Source organism: Physeter macrocephalus, chromosome 4, assembly GCF_002837175.3.
Source record: "Physeter macrocephalus isolate SW-GA chromosome 4, ASM283717v5, whole genome shotgun sequence".
Classification (NCBI taxonomy): Eukaryota; Metazoa; Chordata; class Mammalia; order Artiodactyla; family Physeteridae; genus Physeter; species Physeter macrocephalus.
The window spans coordinates 87,133,753-87,156,542 of record NC_041217.1 but is presented as its reverse complement, the minus strand read 5'-3'; the positions used below and the strand labels follow the sequence as shown (position 1 = coordinate 87,156,542).

Sequence of the window (22,790 nt, the reverse complement as noted above, 5' to 3'; positions counted from 1 at the left end):
AGTCCTTGAACTCACCAAGTGCTGCTCCTGCCTCGGGCCTTTGCACCTTCTGTTCGCCCTGCCCTGAATGCTTTCCCAGGATATCCACATGGCTTATTCTCTCACACTATCAGGTCTTTATCAGAGTTGCTCTCCTAACTCCCCTACATATTGTAGCATCCCTACTTCACTCCATCCCTGCTGTATTATATATTTATTTGTTATCACTATGGATACAGTCTATGCCTATACATACAACATTAATTACACATTTGTCTGGTTTTTATTTGTCCTCTGCACTGGAATGTACGTCCCCCAGGGCAGGGACATTATTTGCTCTGTTCTCTGCTGTACTAGGACAGGACGTGGTGCATAGTTAGTGTTCAGTAAATATCTGTTGAAGGAAGTAAAGGACAGGAGGGAGAGAGAGAGGGAGGGAAAATATAGAGAGGAATTTTTAAAGTCCCATACTTCAGCAGTATCCCTAGTTCGTGGGAGTTTCTGGGCGTTTCTCCGTTCTCCTTCAGCCAAGAGGGGCGTGGGAAATCAGTCGGAGCTCCAAGCACCTGCATCCCCCACCAGCCTCACATGTCCTCAGGTACCTGCGTGCTTGTTCCACACCAGTTCCTGGCCATTTCGGGACTGTGGGTGGATGGACCTCTGTTCCTGGTTGGACCCATTTCCCCCATGTTCTCACGAGGAGGGGCAGCTGGTGTGGGTTTATGGTGTGGCCCCTGCGTTATATCATTTTATCCTCATGACAACCCTGCGAAGTCAGAGCCTCATCCCCATCTTTTCAGGTCCAGAAACTGCAACCAAAAGAGGAGGTGTACTTCCCCAAAGACTCACAGCTTGTAAGTGGCAGCAGAACTCAGACCCAAGTTTCCCTGGCTCCAAAACCCATGATCTTTCTGGGACAGTGTGGTGGTTGAGAGATTCTGGAGTCATCCTGTGTTGGTTGAGACTCCGGGCCTCCATTGTTGGACTGTGTGTCGTATTTCATCCATTCCAAGGTGTGTAATCTTGCACAGTGTCACATCTTAAAATCAGGATGTGCAATCAACAACGTCTCAGATCGGCTGTTGGTCAGGTGCAGTGGTGACCTAGTTGGGTGAAAACCTTCCATGGACACTTTCTGGTAAGTTCAAGAAAGTACCAGCACCAAAGGATCTTAAGTTCAATGAAATATAGGTGATTAATCCCTCTGAGCCTCTACTTCTTCATCTGTAAAATGGGGATAAGAGTGGCACCAGCCTCATACAGTTATTGGTGGGGTTAAAGGAGATGATGTCTGCTCTACACAGTGGCTGCTATGGAGTTGACCCTCAAGAAGTATCATCACCTATGTGCTGCTGTTGTCATTGTCATTATTACCACCCCACTCTGCCCTCAGCAACCTAAATTCTAGTACAAGGCTCAGGCATCTGTGGGGCAGCCGTGGTACTGCTCTTGCTTGTACCGCCACTGGGCGTGCATTTCCCCCTCACATGATATGGTAGAACTGAACCAAAAGATTTTGTTGGCACTGGCCCTGCCCACATTTTCCAGTGCCAGTCCCTCCCCCTGTGGACCATCTGCTCCTTTTCCTGCTTTCTTTCCTCCTTGACTAAGAAAACAAAATACCAGCTGCAGAGAACACGCTCAGCAAATGCAACAGGAAGGTGAGACGGGCTGCAGAAGATTCCACTGGCTCCTTTGCCTGTTTGTTGTTTGGAATGGTCCACCAGCCTCAGAAACGCTCCATGCCAAGACTGTGCCCGTCCAGTGTTTATTTCTCTCTGGTGAGGGTGGATCCTGTCCGCAAAGTGGAGAAAAGGAGGCACAAATCATGGCTCCTTTATAAAAGGCAAAAAGTCAATGAGCGACGGTCAGGCTTCTTAGTTTACCTTAGCTTTAAACTGCCGCTTGGGGCATCAGATGCTCTTGGGATGAGGATGTCCTGTCAGAAAATGGGGAAAATTTGAAGCTGGAAAATTACATCAGACCCTAGAAAATTTGGGGAGTTCAAAATACTTTAATTCATTGATTCACGCACTCACTTCATTCATATCATATTTGTTGAGCACGTGTGGTAGTAAGTCACCAGGGTTTGGCCTTGCAGAAGCAAAGATGCTGTCAATCTGGATAAGGACAGGAGACCACAGCACAAACCCAGCAAATCTGTGAAATGGAGTCAGAAGTAACCACCCTATTGATTTGACTTCTCAGTAAGCTTTTCTTTCTCTTTCTGTCTCTATCCATGTGGTAACCAGATGCAGTTGGTAGGTAAGCGCTGTTCCCTATTTTCCAGATGAATAAGGAACAGAAAGCTGTCTTCCAAGGCCTGGGGTCCCCCTGCCATGTGCTGCAGGGCTGTGCCGGATTAGAGCCCCCGGCCGGGCAGGCGACTTCTGGGAGGTTTACCGCCTCTCCTCTAGTCAGAGCTATTAGCTCTTCGCCCCGGCCTCTTTATTTCAAAGGCAAAGGCAGTGGTTCAGATTTCAACATAGGAAGCGGGTTGTTCTTGGAGGGTAGGCAGGCAGAGACCCTGGAGCATCTGTAAATACCACATTCTGTCTGGTGTGCCAGGCCCTGCCGGGCCCGGGGCAGGCAGGAGGGACACAAAGCTGAATACATCTTGGGTCCTGCCCTCAGGGAGCCTTGTGGTTAGAAAAGGAATCAGGCCTGTAAACAACTAGCTATACTAGAAAGCCAAATGGTAAAAGTGTAAAATAGTCTTATAAAGAGCATGCTGAGGAGAGAGAAAGGGATACTCATTCTTACTTAGAGAACTGCGGAAGGTGTGACAGGTGAGACGGTGGGCCTCGAGCTGGGCCTTCAAAGACTAGAAGGTCCAGGAGGCAGAGGATGGGGAGCGGTGGGTGGAGAGGGGAGGAAAGGGGGAGCCAGGGCTGGGGAGGTGGAAGGGGGCCCAGAGGAGGAGCTGCACATGTCTTGGCCAGGGCAGTGCGTTGGCAGTGGGTGCAGAGGACGTGGTACCCAAGAAGCCGCCTCCGAAGGCCTGGAGGAGAAGTGAGCTAGGAGCCTGTCGCCGGCCTCTAGTGGAGAGAAGTTCTGAGCTAGAGCATGAGGGGTGGGAAAGGACAGATCTGAACCCACTGACAGGAACCTGCGACGTGGGCATGCAGGGTGAAGGAGGGAGAGGCCAGGAATGGTGCTGGGTCCCTGCCTGTGCGTCCTGGGCGAGAAAACTCAAGGCGGGTGGCCACCACGTCCATCAGGAGCAGTTTGCCCCAGGTGACTGCCAGAGGTTCCAATAAGACAATTAAAAATAATTTGGAGGATAATTTGGGTCCCTGATAACAATCTGACCTGTTTCGGGCTCAGTGGAAGCCCAGAGGCTCTGAGGTAATTAGGACAACTGTGTGGGCCACCACCGCTTGTCACCTGGAGATCAGGAAGCTGTCAAGTTCCCTGAGAGAAAGGGGCCCGACCTTGCTTCCTTCTCACCACCGCTTAGTCCTGAGTTGGACCTTGGCAATATGGTGCGGAGAGCTGGGTGTTCTCCACGGCTTTCCTCTGCTGGGGGCTCTCACGGCTTCCCTGTGGTGGAGGTTTGCATTTACGAATGTGCAGCACTCTCTCCAGAGCCCCCCGACCCAAGAGCAGCAAAACTGGGCATGCCCCCTGGGGCTCAGTGAAGCCAGCACTCAAGGTCTGTGGTCCCCTTGGCTCCTTTTTCCCCAAGATGGCAGCTTGTCCGCTCAGCTCCCCGGGGGTCTCCCTTGGAAAATAAGTGACTCCCTTGAGTTCGTCGCTTGAGGTGTCTGATACAAACTTACCGACCCCAGGAGGCAGGTGCTCAGAGGGTCCCCCGCCCCCTCTCTGGCTGCTGTCGAGCGGAGGGGCCTCTGGCTTGGCTTTGGTTTCAGGGTGAGCAGCCACCCCCTTGGGGTAATTGCTGAGCACTGTGCTTGAAAAGTTGTGGAGCCATCAGCCCTCTGGCCGGAGATATTTTTACCTGTCTGCCTCCTAGTGGCACTATTTTTTTCTCATTTTAAGAAGATTCACAGTTCACTCACTGGTCCTGCTTCTCTCACATGTGCTATTCTGAGCCATAAGCTGCATCTGTTGCTAAGTGATAGATCTGGCACCAAGGGCTTTCTTGGCATTCGAGCCCCTCTGCATTGTGCTTTAAGTAATTGAGGCATTCCTTTCGGAGAGTACCATGGACTGATGCACTGCCTCGGAAAGCAACTTTACAACCCACCCCCAACTACTACAGGGCGATGATCTGAGTACGACTGGGTTGGCTGTCAAAGCATCCCCACAGTGCACCAGTGAGCTCTCAGCTGGCAGAGGATGGCCTGACAGACCAGCCCAAGGACCTGCAGTGTCTAGTGCCTGGGGCTGGTCACACCTCGCTCACACGCACGTGCAGGAGGGGCACTCCCTGGATAGATGCAGAGCTGAAAGAGCCTCAGAGATCATCCAGAGCAACTCATTTCACACACAGGGAAGCTGAGGTCCAGAGAGGTCAGGGTGATGGTGCCGATTTGCACGGTTGGCTGGTGGTTGCTCAAGACCAGCACCGAGCCAGCCTCCCGCTGCTTGGATCTCGGCTGGCTCCACGGTCCGCAAAGACAGGGGCAGAGAGGAATCTGCCCCCCCTGGGTTTTCTCTGACCCTGGTGCTTGTCCCCAGCAGTGCTTCGGGGTCCCCGGCTGGTACACGTTGGATTCCTGGGCCCTGGTCTGAAAGTTCACCTTTCCCCACAGACGGCCTCCAGGCTTCAGGGAACTAGTGCGTGCAGGGAGGGAGGGTGGTTCTGAGTCGCTGCTGCCACCTTCCCTTTAAAGGCACGGAGAGAGCACAGGAGTGAGGAGACCTAGGTGCTGACAGCTGTGTGATGTGAGCCATGCCCTGTCCCACCCTGGGGCATAGCTGTCCAGCTTACTTCCCGGGCCCCGCTGTGAATCCGAGATGATAAGAAGAGGTGACATTTGTGAGCGCTTGGTGGGGGCCGGTCCCCTTCTGAGACCTGTACAGCCTGTCCTCCTCGTGACATTGCAGAGTGAGCACTGCTCTGCTCACTGACGCTGAGGAAACGAGCTCAGTAAGGTGAAGAGGCTTCCCAGGCCGGCAGTTGGTAAGGAGCGAAGCTGAGAGTCAAACCCAGGCAGTTCGGCTTTGGAGCAGAATCACCCCATACTGTGCCCATAGACTGTGTAAAACATGTTTTTAAATGGTTTCAAACTATTCCAAATACGAGCTATAGTTTGAGTAATAATACTGCTAGACTTTACTATGAGGCCATGTTTTCATCAGTAATAACCTTACTGCTCTTTGGGCCCAGGATTTGGCGCCGCATGGCCTTTACCTGTTTCCCTTTGACCCTGGGGCAGGTGAGTGGGCCTGGGCTTCGCAGGGTGCCGCGCCACCAGCCTCAGGGTGCTGTCACTTCTCGCTAACCGAAAGAGACATCTCTGGTGTTGCAAAATGCTCTCCACCCTCCACCCCACTCCCCGCCGCCGCAAACTCATTTTGGCTTTTCCTGAGGAGAAACAGGGCATTTATATAACAAAATATAAATAGGGGGACTTACATATTCTTAAATGAGTAAAGGCAAACAGCATCAGGCTTCCAGGTAGCAGCCTCTGTCATTTGGGTCCTTCCTGGTGCCAGGCCCTGCCCTAGGCACTTTGTGTGCATCTGCCCATGGAATCCTCACACAGCCCTGCCTGGGTGGCAGGAACTGTCATCAGATAGAACATTTTCACCCGAGAGGGAGCCTGATGCTCGCATAATTCAAGTGAGGTTGCTGCCTCCTCACTCGGCACCAGCTGACGTCTTTACAGTTGATGGGGTGGAGGCGTCCGGGGTGGAGGGCAGGGGCTTTGAAGTCAGACAGGCACTTCACTCATTCACTCACACACTTAACATACATCTCCTGATGTATACGCCTCTGCTCAGATGTCCCCTCCTCAGAGACGCCTTTCCAGACCATAAAATAGCAGCCCTCCAGCTCGCAAGCCACCCCACTCTCTACCCTATGTTATTGTCTTCATAGCAAAAATCACCACTGGCTATTTTATCTGTTTATTTCTTTCTCTAGTATCTGGCCTTTCCACTAGAAATATAACCTCCGCAAGAGGAAACCCTTGGCTTATTTTGTTTGCTGCTGTATCCCTCTCACCTGGAACAGAGCCTGCTACAGAGAAGGCACTCAGTTAATGTATGTCAAGTCAATGAATGAGTGAGTGAATGAATGAATGAATGAAATGGGCTCTCAAACCCGGGCCTCGCTGACTTCAAAGCCCCTGCCCTTTACCATGAGAGATGACTGTCATCTTCCGGTGACCCACCCCCCTTGCTGAGTCTGACCCAGTGGCTTTGGGCAATTCACTTCCTCTCTCTGGGCCTCAGTTTCCTCATATATAAAATGAGAATCTTGCTAGGATCCCTCAAACTTTAATATTCCAAATGTTGGACTCTGCTGTCACATGAGCATATTCACTGGGCACAGACGGTTCTAGTCATGATTGAAACCCAGCCCAGTGTCTCAGCTTGCAAGTTTGCACCAGTACTTTGCTTCCTGCAAACCCAGTGGCCTAGGAGGACCCCGGGCCCCCATCTTGCAGTGCAGGATGTTCGTGCACATCAGTGATGGCTTGGGAAGGAGGAAGAAGCTCATATTGAGCTGATGCCTATGGTTTCCGTGATGCTGCTGTGCATATCCTTCTCTGGATTTACCAGAAGGTGTTCATTTTGTCCTTGAGCCCACTTAGTTTAAAATGATGCCTTCCTCCCCTCCCCCCTGCTTCTCATACTGGTGACCAGAGCTGCCACTCACTAATCTGTTTACGGGGAAGCATGTTCTCTAACTGGTCAGCCTCAAGATAAATTCTGCAGACTTGCAGGAATCCCCCTCGGTTTTCTCCAGTTGTGGCAAGATAAACAGTACGTCATATCTAACGCACAGCAGATCGTTCTGATCAAATCCTGCTGCAGGCTGAGTACCTGCAGAGAGGCTCCAGGCTAAGGTACCTGGTGATTGTGGTGGCAGGAGGGACCCACCCTCACCCTTCTCCCCAGCTCTGTTTTTTTTTTTGTTTTTTTTTCTTGCGGTACGCGGGCCTCTCACTGTTGTGGCCTCTCCCGTCGCGGAGCACAGGCTCCGGACGCGCAGGCCCAGCGGCCATGGCTCACGGGCCCAGCCGCTCCGCGGCATGTGGGATCTTCCCGGACCGGGGCACGAACCCGTGTCCCCTGCATCGGCAGGCGGACTCTCAACCACTGCGCCACCAGGGAAGCCCTCAGCTCTGGTTTTTAATAAAACTCTTGACATAAGCTGGGGAGAGATGGGGTAGCTGGACAAGCAACCGCTGCATGTGCCTTAGGTTTTGTTCTCCATCTGAGAGCCTGGGGACAGGGACCTACTGACTGGGGAGGGGGAGGGGCTTGTCCTGGCAGCCCAGGCAAGAACACAGACCTCCCCCTTGCACAGCTCCTGGGGACACCATTGGCTTCTGTAGCACAGGCACCGTAGCAGCCCGGGGGGAGGCTGAGGGCTGGAGGGGCCACAGACACAGAGTCCCACCTTGGAGCACCCTCCAGGACATGATGGAGTGTTCAGCTGACCCACTGTAAAGTTGAGTCCCAGCAGAGAGCTACATTTCTTGTAGGGAATTCTGAGGTCTTTCAGGCAGGCTGGCTCTGTCCCAGTCACTCCAAAGCCCAAGACCCTGGCTGTGCCTGAGGTGGAAGGGGACAGTCCCTAAAGAATCACTGTCCCCCTTAGATGAGGAGGGCAGGGAAGTGTCACCTACTTCTGTGGTCCAAGGCCTGGCCTGGGGAGGGCTGGCTAACCCCCAGACCAGGGTGGACCGTTGTCCCCATCTGCCAGGCCTCCTAGCTTCATTACATGTGTCACGGGATCTGGCCAGCCAGGTCTCCTTGAAGGTCCTCGTGGCTGGAGTCAGCCAGGAGGTCTGGGTCAAGCCCAGCAGGAGGGGCATCCCTGCACGCTTCCGCTACACAGGGACCTCGCCCAAGAATTCAGGTGGCACGTGCGAGGAGAACAGAGGCAGCTCCTTCCCTTAGTAAGGGCAGAGCTGGATAATTTACATCCCTAGAAAGATGCAGGGCAACTGCAGGCCAGGGTGTACGTGGTTTAATTTTAAATCCTCCAACCTTCCCTTAATGAGGAGGTACTTCAAAACAAGCAGAATGTTGGGATCCTTCAAAGGACTCATTTCCTTGGTGCTTTATTTGTTTAAGGGAAAGCATGATACACGATGGGGAATTGCAGGAGTAGGGAGGGTTTTGCCTCCCCCGCCCACGTTGTGCAGACATTATCTGCTGTAAAACTGTCACTGAAGGATGGAGAGCTGGCTTTTGGCTGTGGTGGCCTTCAGATAATGTCACTGCTGAGTGATGACCCAGGATTTGTTGGCACTGAGTAAACATCTCTAGGGCTCTGCTGCCAGCATCCTTAGCTGAGCCTGGCCGGTGCTCCTGCCTGGGATGCTGGTGTCCAGGGACTCCATGGTAAGAGCTCTAGCCTTTTTTCCCCCAAGCATTAATGTCCCTCTGAATCACCAAAGGTTTTGTAGAAATACAGAGAATGATTCAGTAGGTCTGGGGTGGGCCTGAGAGTCTGTGTTTCTGACAAGTTCCCATGATACTGGCCCCCAAACTGCATTTTGAATGCAGGTGCTGGCTTCCTGGGTCCCACCAGGTGGTTTGACTAAATAGAGCACAAGAGGGCTAGGACTTGGCTATACCCTTTGCTGCCCTGGGCGGGGAAGGCCGTGGAGCCCTCCAGATGTTCTTGAACATTCTAGGATCTGTGGTTATGAAAGGGGTCAATGGTGTCGTGGACGACCCTTTATTTGGGTTTGGTGTATGGTGTTGCTTCTTCCGTCCCATTAGACTTGCCTTTCTGATGATGCTTAGGTAAGGAGGCCAGTGGGGAAACTGAGTGTGCAGACCTCGAGCTCCTCAGCGGGCACCTCAGTGGGGAGGAAAGCGAGCTGGATGTTCAAGGCCACTGACCAGCCTCTGAGTGAATGACGGGGAGTTGATGAATTGATTGGGTCGTGTCCACTTGGGCTCCCCACCTCTCTGGCGTGGTCAGCTCATCCTCTCCTGCTCATCTGGTTTCAGAGGTCCCTGGATGAGAAGGAGCTGACAGCAGCCGAGTCCCACCTTCTCTGCGTGCTGGGGAGCAGGGCTGCATCGCCCAGGTGGCCCAATGCCGAAGAACAGCAAGGTGACCCAGCGCGAGCACAGTAGTGAGCATGTCACAGAGTCGGTGGCTGACCTGCTGGCCCTTGAGGAGCCTGTGGACTATAAGCAGAGCATCCTGAATGTGGCCGGAGAAGCAGGTGGCAAGCAGAAGGTGGCAGAGGAGGAGCTGGATGTGGAGGACCGGCCGGCCTGGAACAGCAAGCTGCAGTACATCTTGGCCCAGATCGGCTTCTCTGTGGGCCTTGGCAACATCTGGAGGTTCCCCTACCTGTGCCAGAAAAATGGAGGAGGTAAGAGGCAGCCCTGCTTGCCCTGGGGGTGCCCTGCAAATGGGCTGGGCTGAGGGGAGAAAAGAAACACCCCTTTGTGAGGCAGAACCAGAGCCCTCGTAGGTTGGAGCTCAGAACCCCAGAGTGAGACTCCCCAGGAATAGCTAACGGCTAACAGCTCTCAAGAGGCTGCAGGCATGATGATAAGAATGTGGGCTCTGGCCCTAGACAGCCTGGGTTCAAATCCCAGTGCAGCCACTGGGACCCTGTGCAAGTTGCTTAATTTCTCTGTGCCTTGCTGTTCTGCATTTGTAAAATGGGAATAATAGTAGTTCCTGCCTCACAAGAGAGTTGGGAGAATTCAATGAGCTTTACATGTAGAATGCTTACCACTGTATGTGACATAGTAACTATTGGCCATTGTTACTAAATGCGTACAACTGCTGGGCACTGTTGTCAGCACTTCCTGGATATTAGGCTGAAATACATGAAACTGCTGATATGTGAGTGTCTTGGAACAGCCGAAGCACCAATTTCATATGGTTCAACCATCATGTCCTCCCAAAAAACCTCTGTGAGGAAGAACTATTCTCATCCTCGCTTTAGAAACTGCAAAACAGGCACAGAGAGGTTAGATCACTTGCTCAAGTCACACAGCTAGTGATGAAGTCAGGATTCAAACCTGGACAGCTTGGCCCCAGAGCCTGAGCACTCAAGCACTATACCCGCAGCCTCGCAGGTAGGAAGGGTCCTCAACGCTGCCCCCTGAGTTTCAGTCCCCCCAGAGGATCCTGCCCGTGGTATCAAACCCCTTCTACTCACTACTTCTAGCTCCCAGGGAGGGTAGAAGCCCCCAGGCCTTATCCCCCAGCACCTGAATGCAGGCTAGAAAGTTCCAAAGGCAACTTGCTTTGAAACCAGGGGGAAACTAACCAAAAATAAGCAAGGCAAAACCCAATGGACTGAAAACAATGACGCTTCCAAGCTCAGACCTCTGGTCCTGGGAAAGTGATTTGAGTCAGAAGAGAGCTTTCATGCCCCTGAGTCCCTGTGCTCTGGGACTGCCACACTCCAGCCTGAAGGTGTGGCTGCAGCTTTGCAGGCATTTTAACCCTGCTGCCTCCCTCGCTGCCCCATGGGACTCTCCTCCCAGTGATGGAACCCTATTCAGGGACCCTCCCTCCTCTCTGGGACACTCTCCCTGGTCCAGAAGGCAGAGTCTGGCTGGAGGCTTCCCCTCCTTTGCAGTTTCTAGTGAAGGGCAGGGAGTGAGAATGCCCACCTGACTTAGGCCAGAAACTTCCATCTTGCCACCAGGGCACAGTCTATTCCCCCCCATGCTCCCTTTGCTTTGAAGGATCTTTTTTTTCTCCCCCAATGAATAACTGCCAATCAGAGCTTTCAGTCTGTATGGCATGGCCAGGCCCAGGTCGCTGAGTTGATATAAGACCAGCCCAAAGCAAAGATACAAATGGAAGTGTGTGGTTCCCTTAAGTGCTGTGAGATGTTAAGAGCTCAGAGTAACCGAAACAACTTTGGAGGACACATTGCATTTGGGGACTCCGGCTGGCAACCTCCAGCCTTGTCCTTTGTGGCCGAGATAATCAATCTGCCTGAGCACTGATGCTGAATCACGGAGTCCTTCTCCGGAGCCACCAGACATGCTGCCCGCGCCCCCGCTCCCCCAGGCAGTGTTCTTGCCAAAGTCTGTTAGTTTCCAGTGTAACCAGACAGTTGCCACGGCACCAGACATCACGAACAACCCCCGGAAGAAAAGCGTTGTTGGGTCTCAGGACTCTGAGCTCCCCATCCCATGTTCCTACCTTCATTTTCCCATCCTTTCTGACTCCTGGAATCCCTCTTTATCTCCACCTTTAACTCTCCAATATTTTACCGTTTTTATAGTAAGTCATCTTAAATGTTTTTTGGAAGGAGGCAAATTATCACAGGAAGGAGATGGTTGGTCTGAGAGTCAAAACTCTGGTTTTGAGCCCTGGGTGATCCAGTCAAAATTACTTAATTTTGGATGGCAACTCTGGAACTCTGCTTACCTCTGCCAGATGTTGACAGTTTATTCTGCATCCTCTCAGTTTGCTTTTTTTTTCTCTTTATTTTTATGAGAAGGAGGCAAATGGTCATCAGGTGCTTACTATGGGTAAGTCACTCATTTAATCCTCACAACAGCCCTGTGCAGTAGGTATACAGTTGAAGCATATGAAATGGCCATTTTCATAAGTCAAAAATGATCAAATATCAGCAACTTCATATGGTTCTACTTAATATTTTCATCCTCTTTACATAGATGGCAGAACAGTGGCACAGAGAGATCAAGCAATTTGCCCAAAGTCACACAGCTAGTAAGTGGCAGAGCCAGGATTCAGGCCCAGGAGGTCTGGCTCCATGGTCTGGATCTTAACCCCCACTCAGTGTGCATCTCAACAGGCTGAGATCGAGATGGTCTTTCAAGGCCCAGGAATAACCTTGGGGTTTGCGAGAAGCGAGACATGTATAGACATGTCACACAGCCTCCCGGGTTTTTTATTTCACCCGCAAGTCCTCAGGTCGGGCAAGATGTGCAGGGAGATGTGTCCCTGTCCTTTCCTGCAGATCACTTCTCTCCTCTTCTGCGTCCCTGAGCCGGAGACCAAGAGACAGAACTAGGTTAAAAGACAGAGCCAGGGGTCCTTCAGGCCCTCCTCCTTTTAGGATCGTGATACAGCAGGTTGTTAGTAACAAGTGGAATTTATGCGTGCATGTGACCCTGTGCACCTGTGTGTTTAACGTATTAGATGCTGTTATATGAGGTGTGGGAGGTTGCTCACCTGGAAACCTCTCCTGATTAGCTCCATGGGACTCACACCCCTCCCTCAGGACACATGTGCTCAGTTGGCCATGTGTGATGTGTGTGCATGCACTGACATTGCTCGTGTGAACCTGAGGGTCCCGCAGCTCTCTTGGGATAGCGTCTGTGCCTTCTGTTGCCCTGATATCCCCAATGCACACACCTGGTACAGAGTAGATAACAGCTGACTGTTGCCAAGTGCCGTGTCGTGCGCCCCAGAGATGCCCGACCCCCTGGACTCGTTGGCAGTTTGGGCACATGTTGGGGGGACAGGTGTCCACAGAGTATGTCAGGAGGTGGCTGTGGCTGTCTCTGAGTCTAGCCTTGTGAGTGGGAGGCATTGACATACATCCGGATCCTCCTCTAGTGTTTCGGTTCAGGGGAGCCAAGGGCTAGAAGGAGGTCTGGGCGGCCAGTGTGGGGCAGGTCGCACGTGTGAGCCAGACCATTCCTGGAGGAACACAGGGACTGGTGACGGTTTGAGGATGATTGGAGATGTGGCCGATGCTGTAGGACCTGGCTGCCACCCCTCCCTTACCCTGCTGCTGTGCTTCAGACACCCTCCGACATCCCTCCCTCCTCCCCAGGTGCCTACCTGGTGCCCTACCTGGTGCTGCTGATCATCATTGGGATCCCGCTCTTCTTCCTGGAGCTGGCTGTGGGCCAGAGGATCCGCCGCGGCAGCATCGGCGTGTGGCACTACGTGTGCCCCCGCCTGGGCGGCATCGGCTTCTCCAGCTGCATAGTGAGTCGGGGGCTGGTGGCGGGCACTAGCCAGGAGGCAGAGGGGCTGCTCTTGGGCACAGGGTTTACAGTCCAGAGTCCTGGGCGGGGGTGAGGGCAGGGAGGGAGACGCTCATCATGAGAATTGCATCTAGCTGGTGTCTCAGGGCCACATATTTCCTAAACCGAAAGTTGGCACCACTCTGTGATGGTCTAATATTTGGGATTATTATGAAGGAGGAAAGGCCTGGGATATCTCCGCCAGAGTTCTCCGGGGACATGTGGACCATCCTAGATTCCCCTCTCTGCCTACCAGCCCATCAGCTCTCTGTGAGGGAGGCCCGTCCTTTTTCCTGGGTTAAAGAGTATTTTATTTGGGTAAGTGGGTGGCACGAGAAAAGGCAGCCCTGGGGTATGGCGTCTCCTTGCCAGTTTGCTGTGCGCATGAGCAGACAGGGGGAAGGACTCAGGAGCCTGGGGCTGACCCAGGAGGGGTGAGGCTTTGGAACAACGGGAGACAGGGAGACCCCACTGGCCTGGATGGGGAACTCCATGAGAGCTCCAGGCTGATCCACGGGGCAGCAGACGAGGCCCTGCTTAGCTCTCTAGGTGAGGAAACCGAGCCTCCCTTAAGGGCAAAGCCCGCAGCTGCCCACGCTCACACCTGGGATAAAAACTGGAATCTGCTTCTGGAAGGGACTGAGGATCTGTCAGCCCCGGCAGCAGGGCCAGCCCAAACCTGCCTCACTCAGCGACTGGGAGAGATCACCTCTACACAGGTTGACATGGCTGAATACAGCACCCTCTGCTGGGGCTGGCCGGGTGTACATGCATGAGTGTGAGTGGTCTGCCCCTTGGACTTAAAGCATCCAAGTAAAGGTAGTGGGTGTCTCTCCTTCTGTATTCCACATAAGGTGTGCTGTAGGAGTGTCTGCTTGTGCATACCCGGGCTTAGGTGAAATTAATAAAGCAAGGGGCTCTCAGCTCTCACACTGCCCAGCAGTGTCACTGATGCATCATATAGCCGGGCCCCTGGAGATAGAAGGGATCTCTTGACATCCAAAGTGGATGCAGCAGATCTCTGCATGTAAAAGCATTGCTTGCAAAGAAACCCCTTGAACCCTCAGTCAGAATCCATGTGCTCTTATTTTAAATACAATTCTACCAAGGTTGGTTATCATGTTTCCAAGAGCGAGAAGTGATGTCTTTCTAGAGGCAGACTGCTGACAGTACCAAAGAGAAAGTAGCATCTCGAGCGAAGGAAAGACATGGGAAGCCAATAAGAAGCATTTACAAAACCTCAAAAAGCGCAGCAGTCTGGGGCCATTTACTGTAGCGGCAGTAGCTGTACATGCCTCCATAGCCCTGGAGGGCAGCTCTGGAATTGTAATCCTGAGTCATCAGGAAATGATGGGGAAGTGCTTCAAGCATCTTAGAAGAATTTCAAACTGGAGAGGATTAACATTTTAAGAGTTTACTGCTTAAAGGAGAGAACTTTAATATCTGAAGCATTCCTCTGTGGATTCCCCAAATAGCAGATGAGTGGAGGATTAGGAGCAGGCCCTCAGCTGCCACTGTCCCATTATCCCATCCAAGGCTGTGTGTGGGGAGGGGGGTGGCGGTGGAGTTGCCTGTAGCCTCTGTGACCCCCATGGACCCCCGTCTGCAGGTCTGCCTCTTTGTTGGGCTGTACTATAATGTGATCATCGGGTGGAGCATCTTCTATTTCTTCAAGTCTTTCCAGTACCCGCTGCCCTGGAGTGAGTGCCCTGTCGCCAGGAATGGGACCATGGCAGGCAAGTATGGTTCTTCTGAGGAACCCACCTGGGGATTCCAGCCAGCTCTGTCCCAGGAAGGAGTTGAAGGAGCCTAAGAGGCTAAGGCACAGATTTGGGATTTCATTGACTTGCTGTGTCACCTTGGATAAGCCACCTACCCTCTCTGATCCTCATTACCCCTTCTGATGATCTCTTGGCAGCCTGTCCCACAGAGTTCTTACAGGGATTGAATGAAATAGTGAGTGTAGGTATAACTCTGGAGATTGTGACTTTTGTTTAGTTATTATTAACTACCCTATGTTACTCTAATACCATCCTATCTGGAAACAACCTTAATTTGCATGCCAGTCCCCTAAAGGGCTGGCTGACTTATCCCCACCCACAGATGGGTAAACTGAGGCCCAGAAACAACTTTCCCATGGTCACACCACTGATTTAACCAAGGATCAAGGATGAGAATGCAGGTCTCCAGCTCCTTGCTCAGAACCATTCCCAGGGAACTTGAGGCCAGTTCTGCCTAATCCTTCCTGTCCTCTATGGATGGATGTGGGCAGGGGGGTGACATGGGTGGGAATTCAGTCAGATCAGCGTATCCTGAAGCCTCCCAGGCCCCTTGGGAGCCCAGGAGTCCTCAGGGTCTGCCAGATCCTGGCTAACCCAGAACAATAGCATTCTTCCCTGCTGCTCAGCTGCCCTGGGTGGGGGTCAAGTGGAGGAGGTGGTCCCACGGGCCCCTCCACCGAGGCCCTGTGGCCTTTGCTGCCGTTTCAGTGGTGGAGCCAGAGTGTGAGAAGAGCTCGGCCACTACCTACTTCTGGTACCGAGAGGCATTGGACATCTCCAACTCCATCTCAGAGAGTGGGGGCCTCAACTGGAAGATGACCCTGTGCCTCCTCGTGGCCTGGAGCATCGTGGGCATGGCCGTCGTCAAGGGCATCCAGTCCTCGGGGAAGGTGAGCGGTGGGGGGGGGGGCACCCACACCTACATGGGGGAGGGGGTGCCGCAGAAAAGTATGGAAGGCAGGGGTGGAGAACTCTGGGTCGCCCCTGCAGGGCTCTTTGGGTGGGCTTGGCCTCTGGATGGCTCAGGATGAGGACCCAGGCCTCTGAGGAGGTGATGGGAGCATCATAGCCACAGTATTGTTCCCTGTGGACAGCCCGCCAGGGATGGGCTTGTGGAAAATCACTGCCTTGACCCCAGCTGCCTCCATGCTCACAAAACTCCGGGTTGCTCCCACAGACTTCAAAGAGAAGGAAAACCGGGAGTACTGAGCTAGGACATTCGCTTAGACCCTAGCCCTTCAGCTTCCCTAGCAAGAGCCCTAGAAGAGCCTGCTCAGCAATTTTTGGTGAAAACCAACAGCTCAATGTATCTACAACTAATGGGCTCTGTGAACGAGTGGGTGCTGTGAGTGAAGGGGGCTTTGGGGGCCTCTGAGGGTGCAGACCAGCCAAGCCCCCCCCACACCTTCTCCCAGTAGGTCAGATTCCCTTCAAATAAGGGCACTTTCTTCTTTGTCGTGTGTCAGTATTCGTGGACTGCCAGGGCTGGAAAAGATGTTAGAGATCCTATAGCCCAATCCACCCATTTTACAGACGAAGAAACTGAGGTTCCAGAGGTGGGGGGAAATATCTCACCTGAGATCAGGCAGCCAGTCAGCCCCAGGGCTGGAACTAGAATCCTGGCTGGCTGTCTGTCTGAGGCTCCAGGCTCTTTGGTGGATTTGATGAGCAGGGAAGCTAAGCCCTGGAAAGGTAGCGTGGTCTCAGCCACCACCTCTTCCATCTCCAAAGGCCAAAATCATAGCTGGCACTTCGTGGCACTGATCAGGCATTGCCACATGTATGAGTGCATTTGGGCCACAACAATCTTAGGAATTAGGAGTTATTTTACCCACTTTATAGATGAGGAAATGGAGGCACCCCGAGGTTAAATAAATAGCTCAAGGTCATGTGGTTGGAAAATGGTAGTCAGGATCAGAACTCAGGTGGTCTAGCTCTGGACATGCGTGCTTTTAACCTTTACACCATCCTCCCTGAGCAGCCTTCTTGGTTTGTTTCAGTGCAGCAAACGTTTTGTAAGCATCTCCTTTGTGGGACGCTCTGTGCCAGGCCCATGGAGATATAGAAATGTTCAAGAAATGCATGTGCTAGAAAGTAGCATTTAATTTATAATCGCAAGAGGCAGGACCTTCTTCTGATGCTTTTGCTTGGGAGCCGTGCCTATAACCTCCTGGATGCCTTCTGTCAAAGGAGCTCTAAGGACAGGGGAGATCCTTAGGGGGTCCACTGGAGTCAGGGACAGAAAAGCAGGCATGAGATATGAAAAAATGCAGAGGGGAGAGCAAAGGGTTCCTCGCCCCCTTGGCGGCCCTTGGGGGCGCGGAGGCTGCGAGCCCAGCCCCACCAGCCCTTGAAAGGAGAAAACAAGCCTCAGGCACAGCCGTGCTGACTCCAGCTTGTCTGTGTGGCTGCTTCTGCCTTGGCTCCATGCCAGACGTGCAGTGGGTTTGGCCCCGTGCCCAGGGGTCCCGGGGCTCTGTTTTCTGCTGCCATCAGAGGAGGCGCGTGTACCCCAGCTGCGAGCAGGGAGGCGGATGCCAGCTGCAGTAGGGGCTCTGGCCCACAGTGGGTCCCTGTCCTCTCTGCAGGTGATGTATTTCAGCTCCCTCTTTCCCTACGTGGTGCTGGCCTGCTTCCTGGTCCGGGGGCTGCTGCTGCGGGGGGCCGTCGACGGCATCCTACACATGTTCACTCCCAAGGTAAGGGTCTCGGGCTCCCCAGGAACATGGACAGCTCTTCTGGGCCTCGTCTGCTTCACGCAGTTTAACACTGCCTGAGGACGTGCTGTGTGGCGTGCACTGTGGTGGGCGCTGGAGGGAGGCACCAGGGAAGCGGGCGTGGGCCCTGCCCGCGTGGTTCCAAGGAGAGGGACAGGGCAGGGACACCACATCAGTATGGGTGAAATCAGAAGAAGCTTCAGGGAGGAGATGATATCTGAAACGAGCCTCAGGGAGCAGATAGGATTTCAGTGGGCGGCAGTAGGACGTTGCACTCTAAGGAACTGTAGGAGCAAGAGTGTGGAAAAGCACTGGGCGCGCTTGGGGCCATGGTGTGAAGTCAGTTTTAGCTCGGGTGTGGGGGGCAGGGCAAGGTTTCATTGAATGGATCTGTGACAGCAGGAACCAAGGAGATGCCTAAGAGAAGAAAGCTCCCTGGGAATCCCAACTTGTATCCCAATCAGGGGAATGAGGTTACTATCTTATTAAAGATAAAAGACCACGTGGATAGAGATTTTACCCTTACCAAAGCTATCGACGTCTCTCATTAGATCTTCCCAGTAGCCCAGTGAGGGATGAGCAGGACCATGGTGCATGGTGTCCTAAAGGTGGACACCTATACTCCTTAGGAAGATGGAAACAGCCAGTTTCCTAAGCATGGTCTCTGCCCACCAGGTGGCCCTGCCTCTCTGTTGCCCTCCAGACCACTGGGCACAGCCGGCATGAGCCAGTCCACTGAGGAATAAGAGAATTTCAGATGCAGAAACGGCATGCCCTTCCATGTAACCCTAAGCAAAGTACATTAGTCGCCCCAGCAGGCAGGCTGGGAAGTTCACCTCCAAATGCCAGCTGATCAGTAAGCAACATCAGGGGCCTGGTGAGGCTCCAGTCCACAGGCATAGGGTCAGAACCCTGCCAGGCCAGCTTAAGGCCCTCAACACTGTCCCTCAGTAGTGCCATCTCACTCATGTGTGCGCGCACACACACACACACACACACCCGTACACACACACATTAATGCTTACACAGAAAGTTCATACAAATGGCACAGGGAGAAGAATCCAGATCTAGTGGGGTTTGAAATTCCCGTTCCCTCCCAATTCCCCTGCTCTGCAGCCGCAAACATCTCCTGATGTTTGGGGGTGGGGGAGGTGGGTAGCAATGGGCAGGGCACAGACCCCTCCATATCCACTGGACAGAGCATAATGGGCCCTCAGCGTTCTTGGATGTAACATCCGAGGTTTCTACGTGAACAAGCACAGAGGTCCGCTCTATGGAGCACTTAGTGAATCTCCTGAGGCATGAGTGTGACTACCGAGCCACTTGGCTGGGGTAGGGTTGTTGTGAACATGTGCTGTCTGACAAAGAAGAGAAAAATGCAAACCTGGTTTCTTTGGGGGAAAACAGCGTGAGACGAAAGCCGATGGTTTTTATGAATGAATTCAACTGTATTTCTAGAACCGTGATCAGTCTAATGTGTTCACTTGAGTCTTTCTGTTATACTTTATTGAGCTTTATGAGAAAATTATATACTCTGGAGATGTTAATAAACATGGAGATTCACACAGGTCTCCAAATGGTCCCCTGGGTGGTGCTAAGAGAGCCTGGTACTTAACTCAGAAGCCAGTGGAACCGATTCATAAGATCAGTTGCCAGTCCCAGCACACATAATACTGCTCCCCTTCTGATTCAGACACTCTTTAAAACATTTTTTTAAGTGAAACATCTCAGACATATAAACACACATATAATAATATAATAAACATTCTTAAGAAATAAAATATTACAGGTGTCATAAAAGTGCCTGTGTAGCCGGCCCTCATCCCATTCCCTTCCCTTCCCTAAAATAACCACTATCTTGAATTTGGGGTTTAACCTGCTAATACATTTTTAAAATTTTGTAATACATATATGTGTATACTTAAACAAGATATAGCATTATGTGCATACTTTTAATCTTTTTTTGTATTATATGCAACCTTCTGCAACTTGTTTTTATTTTTGCTAAACACTCTTTTTTGAGATTTTAGCTTTATTGATATATGGAGCTCTAGTGCATCCATTTTCATGGCTGTATTGTATTCCACTGTGGCACTAAACTAAAATTTATTTATTCATTCTCTAGTTGATGGTCATTTAAGTTGTGTCCAGTTCTCACCATTGCTAATAATGCTAATAAACATTATGACACAGGTCTTCATGTGCACACGTTTCTCTCGGGCGTATATGTTTTGGAGTGGAATTGTCATCTTAAAGGGTATGTGTCTTCAGTTTTACTAGGTGTTGGCCGAGTTGCTCTCCAAAGTGGTTGCATCTATCGATATTAACACTCCCACCAGTTGTATATGAGAGTCCCAGTTGCTCCACGTGTATTACACTGCAATTTTTGCCAATCAGGTGGATGCAAAAAGGTTGATGTACACTTTGAATAACAGGGGTGCTCCTTTCCCAAAGCTTTTCCTGGTTGTTCAGGAAACAGTGTGGTTCCACTTTAGCATTTGCAGAGGCCCCGAGTCTTCATGAGGTGAAACTTAGATTAAATCCAGAAGACCCTAGAGGAGCCAGGTCACCAAGAACCAGCAGGTTTGGTCCCTGGTCCATCTAGCTCTTGTGACCTTCAGGTATGGATAGAGCCTATGGGGCCCATCTTGAGACCTTGTCCACTGAGCAGTGCCATGGGGCAGCTCCTGCCCTTGACCCTGGAGGGATGTATTGAGCAGGGAAGGGGAGGCTTGAGGGCTTCAGGGGCCAAACCCCTCTATCAGGGATCTCCTTCACAGCCTGTGTCACCATTTGTTTTAGGCAGGTGAGGCCCAGTGGTGATGGCTGGGGTGAAGTTCCTGTTTACAAATCCTTCCAAGTCATCTGCAAAAAGTGTGGACCCACTTTCAGACACAAATGTCTGACTGTCCATACATGGCAAGCTACTGTTGCAGAGCTGGGACTGTTTCAGCCTGGGATTGGTGAGATATGAGGAACCCGGGAGCCATTTCAAGTCCTGGCTCTAGTATAGTGCTGTAGAGTGCCAGGGTCACTGCACACAGCTGCCCAGCCTGTGCACTGCTCCATTCATATCGACCACAACGTAAATGACATCACCAGGGGTCTGGCCATTTGGCAGCCATGGGACAGTCCAAGCAGATTTTTGGCCAGGGCATCTCAGAATCCACCTGAAAGAAGCATAGGCCCTCCATGGGTATGCTGAATAACCAGGAAGATGCCCCCTGCTATAAAGTCTTCCAACATCAGAAATAATCCAAGCTAGAGGACCTGGGCTCTCAGTCCATGCCTTCAAGCAGTTATTAAGTGTGATGAGTGCAGTGTGGCCAGGATACCATGATGACCCGCTAGCACTTCTGATGGGACGGTAGCTCATGTTAATGGCTAACAAACTTCTTGAATTCCTTGGGCTACTTCTTTCTGGATTATTCTTTCCATCCAGTTAAAAACCTGAGTCACTATGGGGTGCCATTACAACTAACCATGTGATTTGCTCAATCTAAAATGGATTATGGTAGATTTTGTAACCGCCAAAACCTCCAGGGAATATTTGTCAAAATTGCAACTGTTCACGTCCCTTGGCCCAGCAATTCCACTTCTAGGTATTTGTCCTACAGATGTACTCACCCACAAACAAAATGATCTGTGCGTAATATTGGTCATTGAAGTATTTGTTTTAGTAGCAAAAGAGTGAAAGCAACCTGAATGACCATCGTTTATTTATTTCTTCATTCAATAAAGGTTCATTGAATTCCTGTTATGTTCTGGCACTGTTGTGGGTTCTGGGATCCAGCAGTGAACAAAGCAGATAAGCTTCCTGGCCCTGTTGGAGCTTATATTTTAGTAAAAGGAGACAGATAATGTAAGACAAAGGAGTTGTTGGATGGTGCTGCTAAGGAGAAAAATAAAGCAGAGAAAGAAGGATTCGGGGCACTGGGGAGAGTGTTGCTTCGCTAGTGTGCTCAAGGAAGGCCTCCCCGAGAAAGTGATATTTGAGTGAAGACTCGATGGAGGTGAGGGGGCAGGCCATATGGATATTTGGAAGTAGCACATCCCATCCTAAACGGAGAGAATGATAAATGAAGAGCCCTTAAGTTTGTACGTGTCTGTCATTCTCAAAGAGGCTGTTGTGGCTGGAGTGGGAGGGGAGAAAGATAGGACCTGTGGCCATGGGGCCAATGGGGAGCCAGACCAGGAGGGTCCTGTAGGCCAGGTAAGGACTCTGGTGTTTCCTTGGGGTGAAATGGGGGCCATTGGACAGTTCTGAGCAGAGGATTGACATGATCTGACTTCCGTCTTCCGAGGATCGCTCTGGTTGCCATTGAGAATCTGAGGGAGCAAGGGTAGACTAGGGAGAAGCCTCCATCCAGGTGCTAGAATTCATCCAGGTGGGAGGTGACTGGCTGGAGCCCAGGTGATGTCAATGGAAGTGATGAGAAGTGGTCAGATTGAGGCTATATTCAGAAAGCAGAGTCAACAGGATTTGCTGCTGGATTGGATGTGAGATGTGAGAGAGGGGGTGATGAGGATGACTGCAAGGCCTTTTGCCTGAGCAACCAGGAGGATGTGGTTGAGGGGAGCAGGTTTGGTGAGGAACACCAAGAGTACTGTTTTGAACATGGCGGGTCTAAAACATCTAAGAGATATCCAAGTGGAGATGCTGAGTAGGTGGTTGTGGGGTCCCAGTGTTTAGAGGTTGGGGGAGAGATCGTCAATGAGGGCGGAGGAGAAATGAGAGAGGTAGAGAGAGAGATAGAGAGGCCCATCCCAGAGGCCAAGTGGAGAAAGTGCTCTAAGAAGGAGGGAATGGTCAGCCAAGTCTAAAGCTGCCGAGAAGTCAGGTGATGAGGACTGAGAAATGGCCAATGTGCTTGGTAGCACGGGGGTCACTGGCACCTCAACAAGAGCTGTTTTGGTGGCATGCTGGGGACAAAGTCTAGTAACAGTGGGTTCAAGGGAAAATGGGAGGGGAGGAACTGGAGGCAAGTCATAAAGACCACTGATTTTCAGGAGTTTTGCTGTAAGGGGAGCAGAGGAACCGGAAATGGGGTGGTAACCAGAGAGGACCATGGGATCAAAGGTGTTATTTAAGAATTTTATATGATGATAAAAATAATCCATCGTACATTGCTGGTGGGAATGTAAAATGGTGCAGCCGCTTTGGAACAGTCTCACAGTCGCTGAAAAGGTTACACAAAGTTAGTGTATGACCCAGCGACTCCACTCC

At 51.7% G+C, this 22,790-nt stretch overlaps 1 protein-coding gene across 1 annotated transcript in view; it reads left to right on the top strand.

The window, feature by feature from the left end:
* The window catches only part of SLC6A17 (solute carrier family 6 member 17), a 47,074-nt gene that overhangs the window by 7,171 nt on the left and 17,113 nt on the right, over window positions 1-22,790 (top strand). Inside the window, exons 2-6 of the mRNA XM_007106485.3 lie at window positions 9,088-9,461; window positions 12,870-13,027; window positions 14,675-14,801; window positions 15,555-15,736; window positions 17,435-17,545. Of these exons, the coding sequence (XP_007106547.1) occupies window positions 9,176-9,461; window positions 12,870-13,027; window positions 14,675-14,801; window positions 15,555-15,736; window positions 17,435-17,545 (864 nt within the window). The 5' untranslated portion in view covers window positions 9,088-9,175. The remainder of the gene's footprint in view (window positions 1-9,087; window positions 9,462-12,869; window positions 13,028-14,674; window positions 14,802-15,554; window positions 15,737-17,434; window positions 17,546-22,790) is intronic.